Source organism: Phycodurus eques, chromosome 6, assembly GCF_024500275.1.
Source record: "Phycodurus eques isolate BA_2022a chromosome 6, UOR_Pequ_1.1, whole genome shotgun sequence".
Taxonomy (NCBI): Eukaryota; Metazoa; Chordata; class Actinopteri; order Syngnathiformes; family Syngnathidae; genus Phycodurus; species Phycodurus eques.
Genome location: NC_084530.1, coordinates 3,086,436 through 3,105,261, shown reverse-complemented (window position 1 = coordinate 3,105,261; position 18,826 = coordinate 3,086,436). Strand labels below are relative to the sequence as shown.

Genomic DNA, 18,826 nt, shown 5'->3' with positions numbered 1-18,826 from the left:
GGACATGTATTATATTGGACAGTATTATTTGCATATGGATGGCTGAGGGTAAACTGAGTGACTCTCAATGAAGCTGTTGCACTATACTTATTTAGTCACATTTTAAAAAACAAATGCGCGAAACGTTCCACAAAGCCCAAGGAGAACGAAGACCCCATTTTAACTTCGAACAAAGAACGAGTCTTTCGCGCCATGTGTTTAAAACCCGCGACTAACCAATCAATATTCAGACAAGACATACTCATACAAATAAAGTTTTTGTTCCTGGTATTGTGACCAATCAAAAATGACATTTCTGCCCGTCCTGTGGGTTAAAATTGAGATGATGGGCTTTGACCAATCCACTGTTGGGTGGGGCGGAGTTCTACAAGTACTTCAAGGCAAGTTAGTGTGGCGTCGCAACCGTGACAAAACTGCTACGCTTTGTCACGTATTCAGTCTGCTGCAGATTGTCCGAACTGGTAACAGGTTAGTGCCCACGCTTTTCTGCATTTTATGTTCATTATTTCGTGTTTGTAGACGTAAATCCTTTCTTGACGGTCGTTCGATGTAGACGACGTCCATATTTTTGTCTTCGAATTGCCTTACAACAACGGACATGGGAATTTAAATATGTTAAATATAAAGTATGTGGTATGGGTTAATGCTGGCGTATATCCATGATTGAACACAAGCACATTTGTTAGTGAGGGACAAACTGCGCAGGCCGCTGTTCTCTTGGTAAACAACTGCAGCTCAAACGCCATTTGGTTAACAGCTTTGCTCGATGGCCGCCGTTCAACTTTAGATATTACCTGGCTAGAAGAACCTCGCTTGCTTTGGGCTCTTCGCGTTAGTCAAATACAAAGCTGAACGAACGTAAACACGTCGTGTCGAGGGCTATAATGAGTTCCTCAGCCACTTTAAGTTTTTGCGAAGTTTCGTTTAGGCGGGAAGATACAAAATGGAGTCGTGTCTTTTTGTCCCTTCGAGGCAGAAAGCCGATTAAGGCCATGAACCATCTTTTAGAGTCAGTGTACCCTATTTGTTGTATGGAAAGCTTGTTCAACACTAATGACAAATTATAATACCCAATTGCATTTATAACTTAAGTCCCCACATAAAGTGATTTTTTTTTTTTTTTGTACTTTGTAAATGGTCTCTTAATGCCCCATTTCCTTGTAGATTTTGGTTGTGTATTTTTTCTGACTGTTTGACTTTTACTCTCTCTCTCTAGATAAAAAGCAGCCATGACAAAGGATCCAAGCAAGCCTAAAGGCAAAACCTCATCTTATGCTTTCTTTGTGGCAACTTGCCGTGAGGAGCACAAAAAGAAGCACCCGGGAACCAGGGTGGGATTTGCAGAGTTTTCCAAGAAGTGCTCTGAAAGATGGAAGGTACTTTTACACCAGTCCAGTTTCATAGCATTCACAACAAATGGTCTGCTGGGGTTTTTTGGTTATAATATAGCACTTAATTTCTCATGGGAGCTTACTGTTAGTAATTTGCTACAGTGTTTATTTCTCTTGATGCCAGATGTATACATAGTGTTTTGTAAAGTTGTCAAACATTTTAAGTACAATACAATTTAATAACGTTTGTTGTGCCTTTTGATGTGTGTGCATGTATGTGTAGACCATGTCTAACAAGGAAAAGCAGAAGTTTGAGGAGATGGCAAAGAATGACAAGGTCCGGTATGACAGAGAGATGAAAACCTATGTCCCGCTGAAAGGTGCTAAAAAAGGAAAGAAGAAGAAGGACCCCAATGCCCCCAAAAGGCCCCCGTAAGTAAAAATCTATACATTAAAAATACAATTTTACTTGTATGCACGTTAGCGTTTATCTCCCTCTTCTCTCTAGCTCTGCCTTCTTCGTCTTCTGTTCGGACCACCGACCCAGGATCAAGGAGGAGAACCCTGGAATCTCAATTGGTGACATTGCCAAGAAGCTTGGAGAGTTATGGTCAACACAGGGTGCTAAAGACAAGGCACCATATGAGGCTAAGGCTGCCAAACTGAAGGAGAAATATGAGAAGGTAATGATTTTTCTCCCTCAAATTGTATTTCGCCACGTGTAAACAATGTAACACCTAAACTTGTGATTCCCAGGATGTTGCTGCTTACAGAGCGACAGGCGGCTCAGGGAAAACTGACGCTGGCAAGAAGAGTGGCCCAGGTAGGCCCAAGAAAACCCAACCAGTTGATGATGATGATGATGATGACGACGATGAAGAGGATGAAGATGATGAGGAAGAGGATGATGATGATGATGACGATGATGATTAAGCAAGCGGTTGTTATGCATGTATTGTTTGCAATGCATTGAGCTAAATTCTTTCATTGTGTGGATGTTCAAGCCGTATAGCCTGCTGTGTCCCTCTTGATCAGCCTCTTTGGGTTGTCAGACCTGTATCCTTGTCAAATTCAGGGATTTAGTTTTTTTTTTTCTCAATTAGACCCCTTAATGATTTATTTAGATCCTTGTTGCTATATTAAAATGGTCAACTTTTGTTTGGTTATACCAGCTTAATATTACAAAGGACTTAACCTGCGCAACGGTCACTGGACAGCAAGGTTTTAAAGAAATGTTCTGCTTCTCAAAAGCACTGCTTAGGTTTGTTTTGTGGTGCTGTGTGTTCACTGTCATTTTACTCAGACTTCTAGTTTGACTTAAAAAAATAAATAAAATGCAGCCGTTTTAATATTAAGACCTTCAATGTAGAACTGATATTTTTTTTGGTAATAAAATTTTGTATATTGGTTATAGTTATGTGATCTGTTATTTCTACTCTTCTGAAGTAGCAGAAGTGATGCCTAATTTTCAGAACCTGCTTAGAATATTCACTAGCCACATTTTAAATTACTGTTTCAGTTAAGCCTTGCAATGAGAATACTTTTTAGGTGAAACTGTGGTGTAGAGTTGTACATAAACTGTTAAAGGAAAACATTAAAGTGTTTTGGACTACTGTCCAATGAATCTGATTCCCAACCACGATGGTGTGGCATGGTACCTTGAAGTGCTGAGAGGTTATACAATTTCACTAAATTGGGCAAAAATGTACAAATGTCATCTGTCTACAAAAAAAAAAAAACCTACACCATTTGGTGTATATCTAGCAGCATGACCCCAAGCTTCAGATCACCAGTGCATGTTTTTTTAAATTTTATTTTAACCATCGTGTGGCCGACTGGCTCAGGTCAGCAAGAGTCTCTCAAGTTCTGTCACTTGGAAGTAACGTGACGTAGAACAAAAGCTCTTTCACGAGATGTAAGAAGGTGTGATTAACCCATGAATCCAGTTGGTCATTTTCTACAGCAGAATACATTTGTATTGAACTAAAAAGGATAAAGATTTAACACTAAGCCAATTGGGATGACACTACTGTATATGTGTGTGTCTGTGTATATATCCATCTGTTTTCAACACCGCTTATCCTGATTTGGGGCGCTGGAGCCTATTCAAAAGTATTGGAACGGCAAGGTCAATTCTTTCGTTGGATACTGAAGACATTTGGGTTTAAGATCAAAAGAAAGACAAAGTTCAGAAGTCCAGCTTTTCATGTTATTTCCATCTAGATGTGTTAACCTGGGACAGCACAATTTGTTTGAACCCACCCACTTTTCAAGTGGGCAAAAGTACTGGAATGTGACAGATGGGTGTTTCTAGTTGCTCAGTCAGGTGTTGCCATTTAGATTGATTGCTTAAACATTAGATACTGCTTGTGTTTGGCTTTGGGTTTCACCTGTGAAAACTGCATTTGCTGTCAAGCAAACATGAAAACCAGAGCTGTCTATGGGAGAAAAGCTAACCATTTTAAGCTGAGGGAAGAGGGAAAATCGATCAGCGCTATTGCACAAACATTGGGCATAGCCAATACAACCATTTGGAATGTCCTGAAAAAGAAAGAAACTACTAGTGTACTCAGCAACAGACATCGAACAGGTCGGCCAAGGGTATCAACAGCAGTTCATAACAGAAACGTGAGAGCTGTGAAGAAAGACCCAAAGATGACAGTCAGTGACATCACTGCCAAGATCCACAGGGCAGGGGTGAAGGTATCACAATCCACTGTTGGAAGAAGACTTTGAGGGAAGAAATACACAGGCCATAGCACAAGATTCAAACCACTCATTAGGAAAAAAAACTAAGGCCGTGATTTTGGAAAGAAGTGCAGTGATGAGCCACAAAAGTTTGGGAATAAAGTTTTATGGACTGATGAGACCAAGATCAACCTCTACCAAAGTGATGGAAAGGCTAAACTATGGAGACAGAAAGGATCTGCTTATGATCCAAAACACACAAGCTCATCTGTGAAGCATGGTGGAGGTAATGTCATGGCTTGGGCTTGCATGGCTGCTTCTGGAACGGTCTCACTAGTCTTTATTGATGATGTAACTCATGATGGTAGCAGCAGAATGAATTCTGAAGTCTACAAAACCATTTTGACAATTTACAGAAAAATGCATCCAAACTAATCGGGAGAAGCTTCATCATGCAACTAGACAATGACCCAAAACACACTGCCAGCAAAACAAAGGACTTTGTCAGGGGGAAAAGGGGAAGGTCTTAGACTGGCCAAATCAATCACTGGAGCTTAACCCAATAGAGCATGCATTTTACCTCCTGAAGAGGAGACATAGGGGAAAACCCCCCAGAAAAAAAACAACAAAACTGAAAGAGGCTGCAGTAAAGGCCCAGAAAAGCAGTTCAAATGAAGACTGCAACAGTCTGGTGAAGTCAATGGGTTGCAGGCTTGATGCACTTATTGCAAGTAAAGGTTATGCCACCAAATGTTAATGTTTTTCACTTTATTTTAATAATGTCTGTTCCAATACCTTTGCACACTTGAAAAGGTAACAAAAGGTACTCTATCCTGAGTCGTTTAACACATCTAGATGTAAATACCATGAAATAAAAGCTGGAATTCTGAACCCTTGTCTCATATTCATCTTTTGATCTGAAACCCAAATTTCTTCAGTATACAACAAAAACAATAATTTATAATTTACAATACTTTAGGTGCTGCTTCACACTCGGCTGCGAACTGCTCCAGTGAGAGTTGGAGATCACGGCTTGATGAAGCCAACAGAACCACATCATCTGCAAAAAGCAGAGATGCAATATAGAGGCCACCAAACCGGACCCCCTCTACGCCTCGGCTGTGCCTTGAAATTCTGTCCATAAAAGTTATGAACAGAATCGGTGACAAAGGGCAGCCTTGGCAGAGTCCAACCCTCACAGGGAACGAGTCCGACTTACTGCCGGATATGCGGACCAGACTCTGACTCCGGTCGTACAGGGACCGAACAGCCCGTAAAACCAAACCGGACCCCCTCTACGCCTCGGCTGTGCCTTGAAATTCTGTCCATAAAAGTTATGAACAGAATCGGTGACAAAGGGCAGCCTTGGCAGAGTCCAACCCTCACAGGGAACGAGTCCGACTTACTGCCGGATATGCGGACCAGACTCTGACTCCGGTCGTACAGGGACCGAACAGCCCGTATCAGGGTGTTCGGTACACCTACAAAGATTACCCCAAGAGAACCGCAATGACTCATCCAGGCGAACACAAAGGAACTCAGGATGACTTCTAAAGAACTACAGACCTCAGTTAAGGTCAGTGTTCATTACACAATAATAAGAAAGAGAACGGGCAAAAATGGCATCCATGGCAGAGTTCCAAGGCGAAAACCACTGCTGACCAAAAAGAACATAAAGGCTCATCTTATCTTTGCAATAAAAAAAAAAAACCCCATCTGAATCATTTCCAAGACTTTTGGGAGAATATTATATGGACTGACGAGATGAAAATAATTTTTTTTGGAAGGTGTGTGTATTGTTACATCTGGTGTAAATGTAGCACAGCATGAGAGAAAAAGAACATCATACCAACAGTTAAACATGGTGGTGGTAGTGTCATGTTTGGGCTGCTTTTCTCCTTCAGGACCTGGACAACTTGCTGTGATTAAGAGAACCATGAATTCTGCTCTTTCACAGAAAATTGTAAAGGAAAATGTTCTGTGCGATTAGGCTGCAAAAACAATTGCTCTTCAAAATTTTAAAGTTGCTCCTCAAATGAAGAAATGATTAGTACAACTGCTCCTCAAAGGTTTATTTTTATTTTTATATACATACACACAGCCCTGAAAAAAATTGAAGAGACCACTTCAAAATCATTACTGATTCTCCACCAAATTTTACAGTTTCGCTATTAGACGGCGAGAGGCCTACAAACCACAGTGTCTCGCACCCACTGTGGAATTTGTTGGAGCATTGGTGATGATCTGGGGGTGCTTTAGCAAGGCTGGAATCGGGCAGATTCATCTTTGCGACGCATGAATCAAGCCACATACAAGGTTATCCTCGAAGAAAACTTCCTTCTGCTCTGGCAATGTCTCCAGAGTCTGAGGACTGTTTTTTCCCCCCAGCAGAACAATGGCTCCATGCCACACAGCTAGGTCAGTCAAGGTGTGGATGAAGGACCACTAGATCAAGACCCTGTCATGGCCAGCCCAATCTCCAGACCTGAACCCCATTGAAAACCTCTGGAATGTGACAAGAGGAAGACACATGGTCACAAGCCATCGGACAAAGCTGAGATGTTTAAATTTTTGCGCCAGGAGTGCCAAAAATCGTGACGAGACACATGATAAAAAATATGTTTTTGTTTTTTTTGTTATTTTGAACTTTTGTCATTTTCTGCAAATAAATGCTATAAATTACATTATTTTTATTTTGAATTTGGGAGAGATGTCAGTACTGGCGGCACGGTGAATGACTGGTTAGCACATCTGCCTCACAGTTCTGAGGACCCAGGTTCAAATCCGGCATGTTCTCTCGGTGCCTGCGTGGGTTTTTATCAGGATACTGCGGTTTTCTCCCACATCCCAAAAACATGCATGCTAGGTTAACTGAAGACTAAATTGTCCGTCGGTGTGAATGTGAGCACGAATGGTTGTTTACCTGAATGTGATTGGCTAGCGACCAGTTCAGGGTGTGTTATTTTTTCCCCATAGCTGTATCTCGTTTTTGTGACTTTATCTGTCGTGTTCCGTGACCGTCACCTCCCACAATAAAATGGAGACGATGCCATGCCGAAATCATGGCCGAATCACTTCCACGTCCTCGTACATGATGCTTGAGCAGTGACAGAGTGCGTGACTGGCAGTGAGGACGACCAATGACGGATGGAATCGAGCGTCCTAGCTGCCCAATCACTGCCCCCCGTTGGCGCCTGACTTGAGCAGACCGGGGTCCGGGAGCACAGCTTCTGTGTCCAAAGTATCGAGGAGCTGTCCATTGTGCTCAAGCCAGCCTACAACTGATGGTAAGCAGACCAGACGCTCACAGGAGCAACAATTAGCACCCCGAATAGTCAAGCAGTAGCTGTGGCACACCAACACACACCCAAAAGCGACAAAAGGCGAGTGTGACATGGGCATGCCTGTGATGTATTCGAGGACGATCTGCGACATGCAGTGACAACCAACAAAATACAATTCCAAAAACGGAGTCTGTTTACACGCGAGATGTACAATTTTGGTCTAAATGTAGCTAACGTCAGACTAGCTCATTGATTTATCGTTCAGTGTTGCTATCATACACTCAAATGCACACTTTTCTCTGTTATATTGAACAGGCAATGTCTCGGCATCCTTTCAAATGATCATTCAATTAGGAATACGAATGATTGACCCGCAACAGAACTGTCAGCTGCCTCTATAGTCGGCATTATTCTTTAAAAAACAAAAAAAAACCAAAAAAAACAGGCGTTTTCGTCTTCTGTGTCAAATCAACACATAATAGCGGGGAGAATGTGACCTGCGTGTGTCAGGCACACCCACGGTGCCCAACAAGCAGCATTGCAGCTTCTTGTAGACCTGAGCTATTTTCATTGAACCACAGGGAACTCATAATAGACCCATTACCGCCATTTGTCTTCACTTGCTGCAGTGGGCTTGTCAGTTGCAGAGATGTGCTTTGACTGTCACTAGATTGTTCCATTGTTTTATCATATCATTTTGTTGCACAACTCGTTAATATGACTGACCATCAAATAATAGCTTCACATCCTTAAGCTATTATTTGATGGTCAGTCTATTATTTTATGGTCAGATGGATAAATGTTGCAGTTTCTCGTGCAAAGTGCTCAGTGTTGCTTTTTAAAGCGATTATGTACAATTTCAGGTGGAAAAAAAATGAGAAATTGATTCTATGAATATTTAACATTAGAACACAGGTATGCATATTGCTGCTCTCCGAGGTGCTGAAAATTGTTAATGAAAGTAAACGTGTGGACTAAATAGGATAAAAAAACTACAGTAAAACTTTCATCCACACCCTTGTCTCTGCATTTTTAATTTTTTTTAAATTTTGACTGACGAATGTTGAATCCTTGTTTACCATTTAGATGATAGGCAGCTTGATACTTATAAATGTACTTAATTGATTGTACTGTGCCGTAATCTAATTTAGCCATTTGCTTCCCAATACAAATTTCACTATGAACAAGACTTCGATCAATAATCATCAGTCATTTCCAGTGGTTTATTATAGGGTATTTGATATATTCTGGTTGACTATATAACTTATATTTCTGCTACATTTTTTAAAAACGTTCCCTATCGTAACGTTATTCAATCAGGAGATAAGCAGTTGTCTTAGCCAATCACTGGTTAGATTAGTGCAATCCTCTTCACATACTGCAGCTCTTTGTAATCATCTTGTCCTACTTAAACAGTGGAGCTACATTATGTATTGTGATGTTGAGTGCTAACAGTGATATGAGGAGAACTGTGTTACGTTATTTGTATTTATCTCATCCCAGTAGAGAGCAATGATTAACATATCAAATAACTGCTTTAAGATACTTGACCTCTTCTTCTTTCAGGTGGAAAAGTCAGTGCTCATTTGCTTACCAATCTCCAGTATTATTAGTGAATAAGTAATGTTTAAATCTTAAATTGCAAAAAAAATATTTAAAAAATAAATAAATAAATGGCTCGGTGGATGGCTGGTTATCAAATTCCGGCCTCTTGTGAATGTGAGTGCAAATGGTTGTTTGTTTCTATGTGCCCTGCGATTAGCTGGCGACCAGTTCAGGGTATACCCCGCCTCTCGCCCGAAGATAGATGGGATAGGCTCCAGCACGCCCGTGACCCTAGTGGGGATAATCGGTATAGAAAATGGATGAATGTCCAGCCATCCATCCATTTTCTGTACATTTATGTGTCGTGCCGATAGAACGATAATAGCCAAGAGTAAGATAAAAGCTAAAATAAAATACATTTGCAATATATAACTTTGAAAGAATACAGGTTTACTCTACACTATGAGCACCACTGTGTATCAAAAGGAATAGTACATAGTAGAAACAGTGCTGTTGCTGAGTCAGATACTAGTATCGTGTAGTTTGGTTCCAACTGTTTTTGTTGTAAATAAGCCACTAGAATGTGAGTGAACTTAATTTCACAACCAGTCTTTTTATATTGTTTATGGATGCGTATTTGTCTAGGCGAGGATGGCCAAGGTGAAGCAGGTGGGTTTGCTGGCAGCAGGCTGTCAGCCCTGGAATAATGACGTATGTGCCGCAAGTGGAGACCGCTTCGCCTACTGTGCGACTCTTGCCATATACATTTACCAGGTAAACTGTTTCTGCATCATTGCTCTCACTGTGAAACCTAATTATAATTTAAAATTTTGATTGATACTGCCGGTGGGATGGTGAATGACTGGTTTGAGCGTCTGCCTCACGGTTCTGAGGTCCGGGGTTCAATTCTGCCTGTGTGGAGTTTGCATGTTCTCCCCGTGCCTGCGTGGGTTTTCTCCGGGCACTCCGGTTTATTCCCACACCCCAAAAACATGCATGGTAGGTTAATTGAAGACTCTGAATTCCCCGTAGGTGTGATTGTGAGTGCGAATGGTTGTTTGTTTGTATGTGCCCTGCGATTGGCTGGCAACCAGTTCAGGGTGTACCCCGCCTCCTGCCCAATGATAGCTGGGATAGGTTCCAGGACTCCCACGAACCTTGTGAAGATAAGCGGCTCAGAGAATGGATGGATGGATACTGCCAGCGAGCTTTTAATCCAGTATATGTGCAAACTACTTTCGCATTGGGCAAACCAGTTAAAAGCACTTCTGTCTCACTCGGGTGAATGACCGAAGACCCTTGCACAATACTTTATTAAATTCTTTATGTAATGCACTGTATAAACCAATGTCGTTTCTGGTATCAATATCATTATCCCGGTATACTGTGAAAATCAGATATCCAGAATTCAACGAACACCAATAACACACCACTGAACTCTTGACTTATTATTTTTCACACACATGTACACACCTCCCCACACTGCCTTGTAATTTGTAAATCTCTTTATGTGCCCTGGTACACATGTAATTTAAACTTTTTATACTCTGTATAACAGCTTTATTGAGCTTATTTATACTGATACTTTTATACTTAATACTTTTAAAATCTTTTTTTGGAGCACCGCAGGCCCTTGAGGACCACAATTTCAATCCTCTGTATGTGCTACGCATATTGTAGAATTGACAATAAAAGTACCTTGTACCTTCTATCTGTCTCTTGTAGTTGGACCAGCAGTACAATGAATTCAAGTTGAGGTCCATCATGTCAGAACACAAAAAGACCATTACAGCCATCAGTTGGTGTCCTGATAACCCTGATCTGTTTGCATCAGCCTCAGCTGATAACCTGCTCATTGTGTGGAATGTAGCTGAGCAAAAGGCTATAGCACGACTGGACAACACTAAAGGTAGGATGACTGAGCCAAACTGTGTTTTGTTGTCTGAAAGTTGTCCACCATCACATGTCCTTTCTTCCAGGTGTCCCTGCTGCAGTCAGTTGGTGCTGGAATTCAGCTGATGGAGTGGCATTTGTCTCTCAGCGTGGCCCACTGTATATTTGGGTCAATGGGAATTCTGACTCTGGAGTGACAGTGCATAAAGAGGCCCACTCTTTCCTGTCTGATATTTGTCTCTTCAGATGGCACCCCACCAAAAAGGGAAAACTGATATTTGGACACACTGATGGAAGTTTGTCTATTTTTCAACCAGGTATGGATGTTTCCCCAAACACCCACCTTTAACCATTTCTTTTTTTTGCCTCGTTTCTTGCAGAAGACACACACCAGCCATTTGCTGTAAACACACAGCTCCTCTGTCTTCCTGTTTGTAGGGTGTAAGAGTCAAAAGCATGTGTTGCGTCCTGAGTCTTTGGAGGGGACAGATGAAGAGGATCCAATCAGTGCCCTGGAATGGGACCCTTTGTCAAAAGACTACTTATTAGGTGTGGGAAAATTAAGAACATTCTCACCCATCACGCTTTTGTCAATTGCATGTGCAGACCACAACCTTTAAGAAGTGGAAAATGTGACATAGTGACTCTTTTTCACAGTGTCCAACCTCAATAATGGCATCAGGCTGGTGGACAGTGAGGCCTTGGCTTGTATTACATCCTTCTGCTTCCCCTCAGCTGCTGCATCAGTTCAGTGCCTTGCATGGATTCCTTCTGCCCCGGGCATGTTCATCACTGGAGGTAAACAAACAAAAAAACAATATCTGTGTTAGTTCCCCTCTGCCTTGATGTGGGTTTACTGCCACATATCTTACTGAGTGACTTTCATTTCAAATTCCCACTTACTGACTAGCTGGAAAGTGCGACACCCAGTAAGTGTTTGTGCAGCAACACAAAATGTATGCTGTTCTTAAAAGGGCAGGTAATGCGCTTCACATTTGAAATTCAATACAGATCACAACATACAGTACTAATGTTATAGAGAAAATGTATTTTTAGCTAGCATATCCTTGTCTATTTCAGACTCCCAGGTTGGAGTATTGAGGATATGGAATGTGTCTCGCTCTACTCCTTTGGACAGCTTTAAACTGAAGAAGACTGGCTTTCATGCTTTACATGTCCTCAACACTCCCCTTGCAAAGAAAGGTACAATTTACAAATTTTGGACCTGGAGAAACAGATATGCATGTCATCTGCAACTTTCACAAAAGGCCTCCTATATCGGCACAAAACATCTTTCTCATGGAGCACAAGAATAAAGATACATCAAGACAATTTTATTTTATTTTACACATGTTCTATGGATTAACAATATCATTTATTACACATTAACACAGGAAGCACACTGAAATAGTGAAAAACTGGGGTGGCTGGAGTAGTGAATCCCATACACTCCCCCTGCTTTCCCCACCCCTGCTTTTATATCCCTATGTCAGTGGAATCAAGTTTTCACCCCCCCCAGACACACTTACCATTCTGTACATATATGAATTGGGTACAAAGTACTGTGGAACCTCGATATAGCTTACTAATTGGGGCGGGGGGTCGTCTGTTACAGCTGATTGTCCGTTACATTGAAGCACTTTTTTTTTTTTTTTTGGATGCCATATATACCCATATTGCTGTATAGTACAAAAAATATTGTGTTGTACTTTTTTTGTGGCCTAAAATGCCCACTACAGTGCAGTTTTTGTAAATAAATATAAAAAACGCTTGAAAATGTTTCAAGGAGGCAGATCTTATGGTTGGATGCAGTCAGCTGAGTCTTGACTCAGTCGCCTGCATGCACCTCCAAGAGAAACAGCACTCTTTTGAAAGAGGGGTGAGATAGGCCATCTCCGCCAAGGTGGAAAAAATATCACTTAACAGAGGAGGGCGCTTACACCATCACGTATCTCCTACTTACAATGCCGTCCTTTCGTCCATTCCAAAGAAACTCAATAATTCTTCCTCCCACAAACAGCACGGCTTCCTTGACCATTAGGTAACTTCACAGTGAGGACATGCAATAACTAACCAAGGGAACCAGATAAGAGAGGACGGAAAAGGGCAGGTCAGGATGTGGGAAAATGAGCAAGGCAGTGCCACTGTCAAGTGGTGTGGTGGGATTCTTTTTTTAGTGTCTAAACACATGTAAGAACCTGTGGGTTGAGTATAACGTTATACTATACTGAGTATAGTATAACGTGTGTTGTTATTAGTGATCCCAGCACAAGAAATTAAAGTCTATAGTGTTTCAATCGAACCTATTGGTGACTGAACACCATATCACATGCATGTTAGTCAACTGGGGGGGGGGCCGTGTCAGCAACCCCGTCCAGCAGGGGACGCAACCAGGGGGACGCCACCGACTACACAGGACCCAGGGAGGGCCCGAGCCCGACCGAAGCGCCCCGATCAGTCCCAAGGGGAGGGGAACGGGCAACCACCCACATCCCACCCAGCGAGCCCCACCGCTGCCCCCGCCCCCATTAACCCCGGAGAGCATGGACACCCCAGCCACCAAGAGGGCCCCCTCAAAAAAAGGTCATAGCCCACCAAAGCGAACCCAAGTTAAGCGCCTGTCGTGAGTACGGTTGGGCATCGAGAATCGAGAACCGACCGGAACCGGGACCAATGCCCCGGCCCCCCCGAAACCGCCCAAACCCAAAAAAACCCGGCCCCCAGCCCCAACGCCCACAGTCTAGCCACCTCGAAGAAGAAGGGGTGAAAACCAACGACGAAGCAGCGAAAACCAATGAAGAACACGCATGAAGACGCCCCCTCGCCCAACGGTGGCGGTAAACAAAAGCGTACCCCAACCCCGCCAAAATCAATGACCAGTTGCCCCACCGCAACACCCAGAACAAGACCATACCGCACAGAGGAGGCCCCTCACGACACGCCCCGAGCCCCACCAAAGCCAACCCCCATTCAACTGGGCGAGCGAAACCACCAAAACACATCCATGCCTACACGGAGACAGCCAACAAGGCAAACAGCTGGTCGCACCTCCACACCGACAGTCCTCAGCGCGCACTCCAGTCCCCAAACCAACGCAAGTGCCTACGACTGAAAAAAAAAAGCTCAACACCGAGCCAAAACCCCACCGCAGCAACCCCACACCACAATGAACAAACAACAACAAAACCCACACAAATACCATCCCACAGCACCACAAACACCCCACTGATGAAAATCAGGAAAGGAACCAGCGCTGCACAACACCGGCCCCATCCATCAAAAAAATTCACCGGCGCTGTCTGAAGCCCCCCGCCACACTGCCCCCCGCGTCAAAATGCCGAGACCAGGCGCGCACCCCCTAAAACAAAAACCAAAAGCTCAAAACAGGAAGCCAAGCCAAAACCCGCACTCACAAGCCACCGGAGGCGATGAAACAGTCCCAAACAACCACCTCAACAATGCTACGTCCAACCCCCAGCCGAAACACCACTCAATGAATACCAAGTCAAATGGTCCACCCCCACACACACCGGCCCCGAGCCCACAGGTCCGACCCCAAGCCAAATGCCCAGCCCAGTCCACGCCGTGGGATGCCAAGAAAATGGACACCCATAACCTGGACACCCCCCATCCAAACCACACAAATTTTGCAGAGTTATGCTTTGCAGAGCATAATGAGGGATGCCCATATACATTTTGGTGACGTTCGGTTGGAGTTTGGGGGCACTGATCGACATAACGCTTTTGGCCGGGAGACCCTGTTGTTACAGCCAGTGGTGCGTGTCAAAGTCCGCGTCTGTCACACAATACCTCCGTGCACGCTACAGAAATGTATTCGTCATCCATAGGAACTCTTTTCAAATTTCTTAGAGGCATTTGTGATGCAATCAATAGAAAATGAAGCTGATATATGCAAACATATACCTGCAAGAATTGTGGGATGACGTGGCTGTCTTCTTTACTCAAGGAGGCATTTCAACGGTCCAGTTTTTAAACAACAACTAACCCTTTCACTTTAACTAAAATAAAAATCTAGACTTTCAATATCGGCATAAATTGCACCGCAGTAGACACAGAGGTTAAATGAGGAAATGTAATTGGCTCCTAGACGTTACGTGTCAGGCTGTGTAAATAAAATAAAATATATATAGTTGAAGTTGTACATCAAGCAAGAATGAGAAAGAATTCCACCTACAAAGCTTCAACAATTAGTGTCCTCAGTTCCCAAACGTTTATTGAATGTTGTTAAAAGAAAAGGTGATGTAACACCGTGGTAAACATGACCCTGTCCCAGCTTTTTTGGAACGTGTTGAAGCCATAAAATTTGAAGTGAATGATTATTTGCTAAAAACAATAAAGTTTATCAATTTGAACATTAAATATGTTGTCTTTCTAGTGTATTACATTCAATATAGGTCGAACATGATTTGCAAATCATTGTATTCTGTTTTTATTTATGTTTAACACAACTTCCCAACTTCATTGGAATTGGGGTTGTATATATATGTATATATATGTATCTATATTTTTTTTCACTCTTTTTTATATTGCAGCCAGCGAGACAAATTAGTTTGATTTCAACGATTAAAGTGTAAATCAGACTAAGCAGGCGTTTACCTTACTTCGTATCTTTTTTCCAATTCAAATTGATTTGCCAAGTATGAACATATATACACACACACACACACACACACACACACATATATATACTGTGTGGAGTTTGCATGTTCTCCCCGTGCCTGCGTGGGTTTTCTCCGGGCACTCCGGTTTCCTCCCACATCCCCAAAACATGCAGGCAAGATAATTGAAGACTCTAAATTGCCCGTCAGTGTGAATGTGAGTGCGAATGGCTGTTTGTTCATATGTGCCATGAGATTGGCTGGCGACCAGTTCAGGGTGTACCCCGCCTCCTGCCCGATGATAGCTGGGATAGGCTCCAGCATGCCCACGACCCTATTGAGGAGAAGCGGCTCAGAAAATGGATTGGTGAATACTGTACTTATTTTTTTAAATCTACGAAGGTTTGAACACTAATCCTAATCCATTTAAACAAGAGAGAAATGTGAGAAAATGTTAATGCCTGTCTGAGAAAAGTGTATAAAGTGTGTGGTGAGGGGCTTTACAGCCTTAAAAATTATTTAATAATTGAAAAAAATATCACTGACTACTACTAGAATTTGGCCTATTGCAGGTTATTTTTAGAACGTAACCCCCACGATAAACGAGGGACAAAAAAAACAAAGGAATTGACCCTGCCGTTTCAATACTTTTGGAGGGGACTATGTGTGTGTGTGTGTGTGTGTGTGTGTGTGTGTGTGTGTGTGTGTGTGTTTAGGCGTGGTACACCCTCAACTGGTCGTAACTCCAGCCAGTTGCAGGGCACATATATACAAATAACCATTCACACTCACGGACAATTTAGAGTTTTAAATTAACCTACCATGCATGGAACGGGTGAGGAAACTGGAGTACCTGGAGAAACCCCACACAGGCCCAGGTAGAACATGTAAACTCCACACAGGAAGGCCTTGGCCTGGATTTGAACCTACGATGTGCTAACCAGTCGGCCACCTCTGTCTACAGCTCACAGTTCCTGTTCTTCTGGTAAAAGTCAGCACACCAGCTCTACAAGTGAGGCAGTACCTCCCCCAACCCTGTCACACAACCAGTCCTTCTCTTTGCCTCCTGGCCATGCAGTGTGCTGTTTCATGGATGGAGGGGTAGGACTTTATGACATGGGCGCTAAGAAGTGGGACTTCCTCCGAGACCTGGTATTGTAATTAACAAACTTGCGTTTTGTATTCTTGTCTAAAAACAAAACAAAAAAAATTAAGTTACTGAAACATGTATTCGTGTTTGGTAGAATTTATGACAGTTGTCCATTTCCAGGGCCATGTTGAGACCATCTTCGACTGCAAGTTTAAACCTGATAACCCTAACTTGTTGGCCACAGCTAGTTTTGATGGAACCATCAAAATCTGGGATACAAACACACTGACAGCAGTGCACACCTCCCCTGGCAATGAAGGAGTGGTTTACTCCTTGTCCTGGGCTCCAGGTACGTACACACGCGTTCACACCCACACTTTACACATGTACACACAAATTCACCAATCTTGCTCAGTTTTACTGAACGAAAATGGAAACCCTCTTTCTGTGTGTTTTGAAGGTGATCTAAACTGCGTTGCAGGAGCAACATCTCGCAATGGAGCTTTCATTTGGGACATTAGGAAAGGAAAGATAATCACACGCTTTAATGAGGTTTCTTGCTTCACTACTATAAAATATCCATCCATCCATCCATCTATCCATCCATCCATTGTCTTCCGCTTATCCGAGGTCGAGTCGTGTGGGCAGCAGCCTCAGCGGGGAAGCCCATACTTCCCTCTTCCCAGCCACTTCCTCGAGCTCTTCCGAGGGGATCCCGAAGCGTTCCCAGGCAAGCCGAGAGACGTAGTCTCTCCAGCGTGTCCTGGGTTGTCCCCGGGGTCTACTCCCGGTGGTACGGAACACCTCACTAGGGAGGCGTCCGGGAAGCATCCTAAACAGATGCCCGAGCCACCTCATCTGGCTCCTCTCAATGTGGAGGAGCAGTGGCTCTACTCTGAGACCCTCCCGGATGACCGAGCTTCTCACCTTATCTCTCCGGGCGAATCTCATCCACCCCCGGGGCATTGCCACCGAGGAGCTTTTTATCCACCTTGTTGACCGCAACCTCAGAGATAGGAGAGCCCGCCTCAGAGAACCCAGACTCTGCTATAAGGTGTGGGTATGCAATAAGCATACCCACACCTTATATCTCGGTGCCTCTCACCGTGGGCAACTCCAGAGTGGAAAAGAGTCCAACCCCTCTCGAGAGGACTGGTACCAGGACTGGATCGCCAAGGTCCCTGCCTTCGGCCACCGCCCAGCTCACACTGCACCTGACCCCAATGGCCCCTCCCACAGGTGGTGAGCCCACGGGAAGGGGGGCCCACGTTACCCTTTCGGGCTGTGCCCGGCCGGGCCCCACGGATGCAGGCCCTGCCACCAGGCGCTCCCCTTCGAGCCCCACCTCCAGGCCTGGCTCCAGAGGGGGGCCCCGGTGACCCGTGTCCGGGCAAGGGAAACCTAGATCCATATATTTTGTTCTTCATAGGGGTTTGTTCTTCATAGAATCTCATTCCTTCCCATTACATTTTGCTGTATGTTGTATATTGCAGATGGATATATGGTACAGCTTTACTATTCAGAAAAATAAGACAAAAAAATAAATAAAATAGAAATATGAAACACAGTTTAACAGTGACCTTTCCCTAGGTCATTTAGTTATTTGGTTAATTTTAATACTTCAAGTCTACTTAATTGTAAAAAAAACTGTAATCTTTTGTGTGGTTGTGTTTAATCTTCCTCCAGCATGGTAAAAATGGTATATTTTGTATATCCTGGAGTCACAAAGATTCAAAGAGAATTGCAACCTGTAGTGGTGATGGATTCTGGTAAGTGGTCATTATATTTTATAGAAAATACTGAAAATTATTTGATTATTGTACCAGAATATTGATTACATATATCACTGCCGTCGGATGGAAACCTGGTACAGTGGAACCTCGATACAATGGACTAATAGAGGTTGGGGTTGTCTGATATAGCTGATTGTCTGTTCCATTGAAGCACTTTTTTTAGGCCATATGCACCCATATTACTGTACAGTTTCGTGCCCTAAAATGCCCAGTACAGTACAAAGTTAAATAAATATATATTTGTATCATGTATATTTATATATTAAATCAAGTTGAAAGTTTAACATTTTATCCAAACTTACGACGCCAGCGTGCTTGGTCATGGTGACATTGTTTACCAAAAGTAGGATGTTACAGACTTGTGTTTTGTACTCCTCAGAGTTAAGACTGCAGCCATGCTGTTCTCTCTGCTCTACATACAATAGACAATTGATATAACCATCGTCACAGGCACGGGAGGCACGGCTTTTGGAATTGGATCTAGGATTATTGTATATCTCCATCCATCCATTTCCCATACCCCTTATCCTCACTAGGAAGCGGGTTTGCTGCAGCCTATCCCAGCAGGGCAAGAGGCGGGGTA

At 43.2% G+C, this 18,826-nt stretch overlaps 2 protein-coding genes across 6 annotated transcripts in view; both read left to right on the top strand.

Annotated features, from left to right (window-relative positions):
- Positions 1-359: 359 nt before the first annotated feature.
- On the top strand, positions 360-2,740 carry hmgb2a (high mobility group box 2a). Its single transcript, XM_061680416.1, has 5 exons — positions 360-468; positions 1,217-1,376; positions 1,615-1,763; positions 1,840-2,014; positions 2,088-2,740. The coding sequence occupies exons 2-5, from the start codon at positions 1,230-1,232 to the stop codon at positions 2,262-2,264; spliced, it is 648 nt and encodes a 215-aa protein (XP_061536400.1). The 5' UTR covers positions 360-468; positions 1,217-1,229; the 3' UTR covers positions 2,265-2,740.
- Positions 2,741-7,223: 4,483 nt separating this feature from the next.
- Positions 7,224-18,826, top strand: part of wdr17 (WD repeat domain 17) — a 63,338-nt gene continuing 51,735 nt past the window's right edge. For all 5 annotated transcript variants that reach the window (XM_061679850.1, XM_061679848.1, XM_061679851.1 and 2 more), the window contains exons 1-11: positions 7,224-7,306; positions 9,494-9,622; positions 10,574-10,757; positions 10,828-11,058; positions 11,180-11,290; positions 11,399-11,539; positions 11,822-11,944; positions 16,325-16,512; positions 16,631-16,799; positions 16,911-17,002; positions 18,137-18,219. In XM_061679850.1, the coding sequence (XP_061535834.1) occupies positions 7,304-7,306; positions 9,494-9,622; positions 10,574-10,757; positions 10,828-11,058; positions 11,180-11,290; positions 11,399-11,539; positions 11,822-11,944; positions 16,325-16,512; positions 16,631-16,799; positions 16,911-17,002; positions 18,137-18,219 (1,454 nt within the window). In that variant the 5' untranslated portion in view covers positions 7,224-7,303. The remainder of the gene's footprint in view (positions 7,307-9,493; positions 9,623-10,573; positions 10,758-10,827; positions 11,059-11,179; positions 11,291-11,398; positions 11,540-11,821; positions 11,945-16,324; positions 16,513-16,630; positions 16,800-16,910; positions 17,003-18,136; positions 18,220-18,826) is intronic.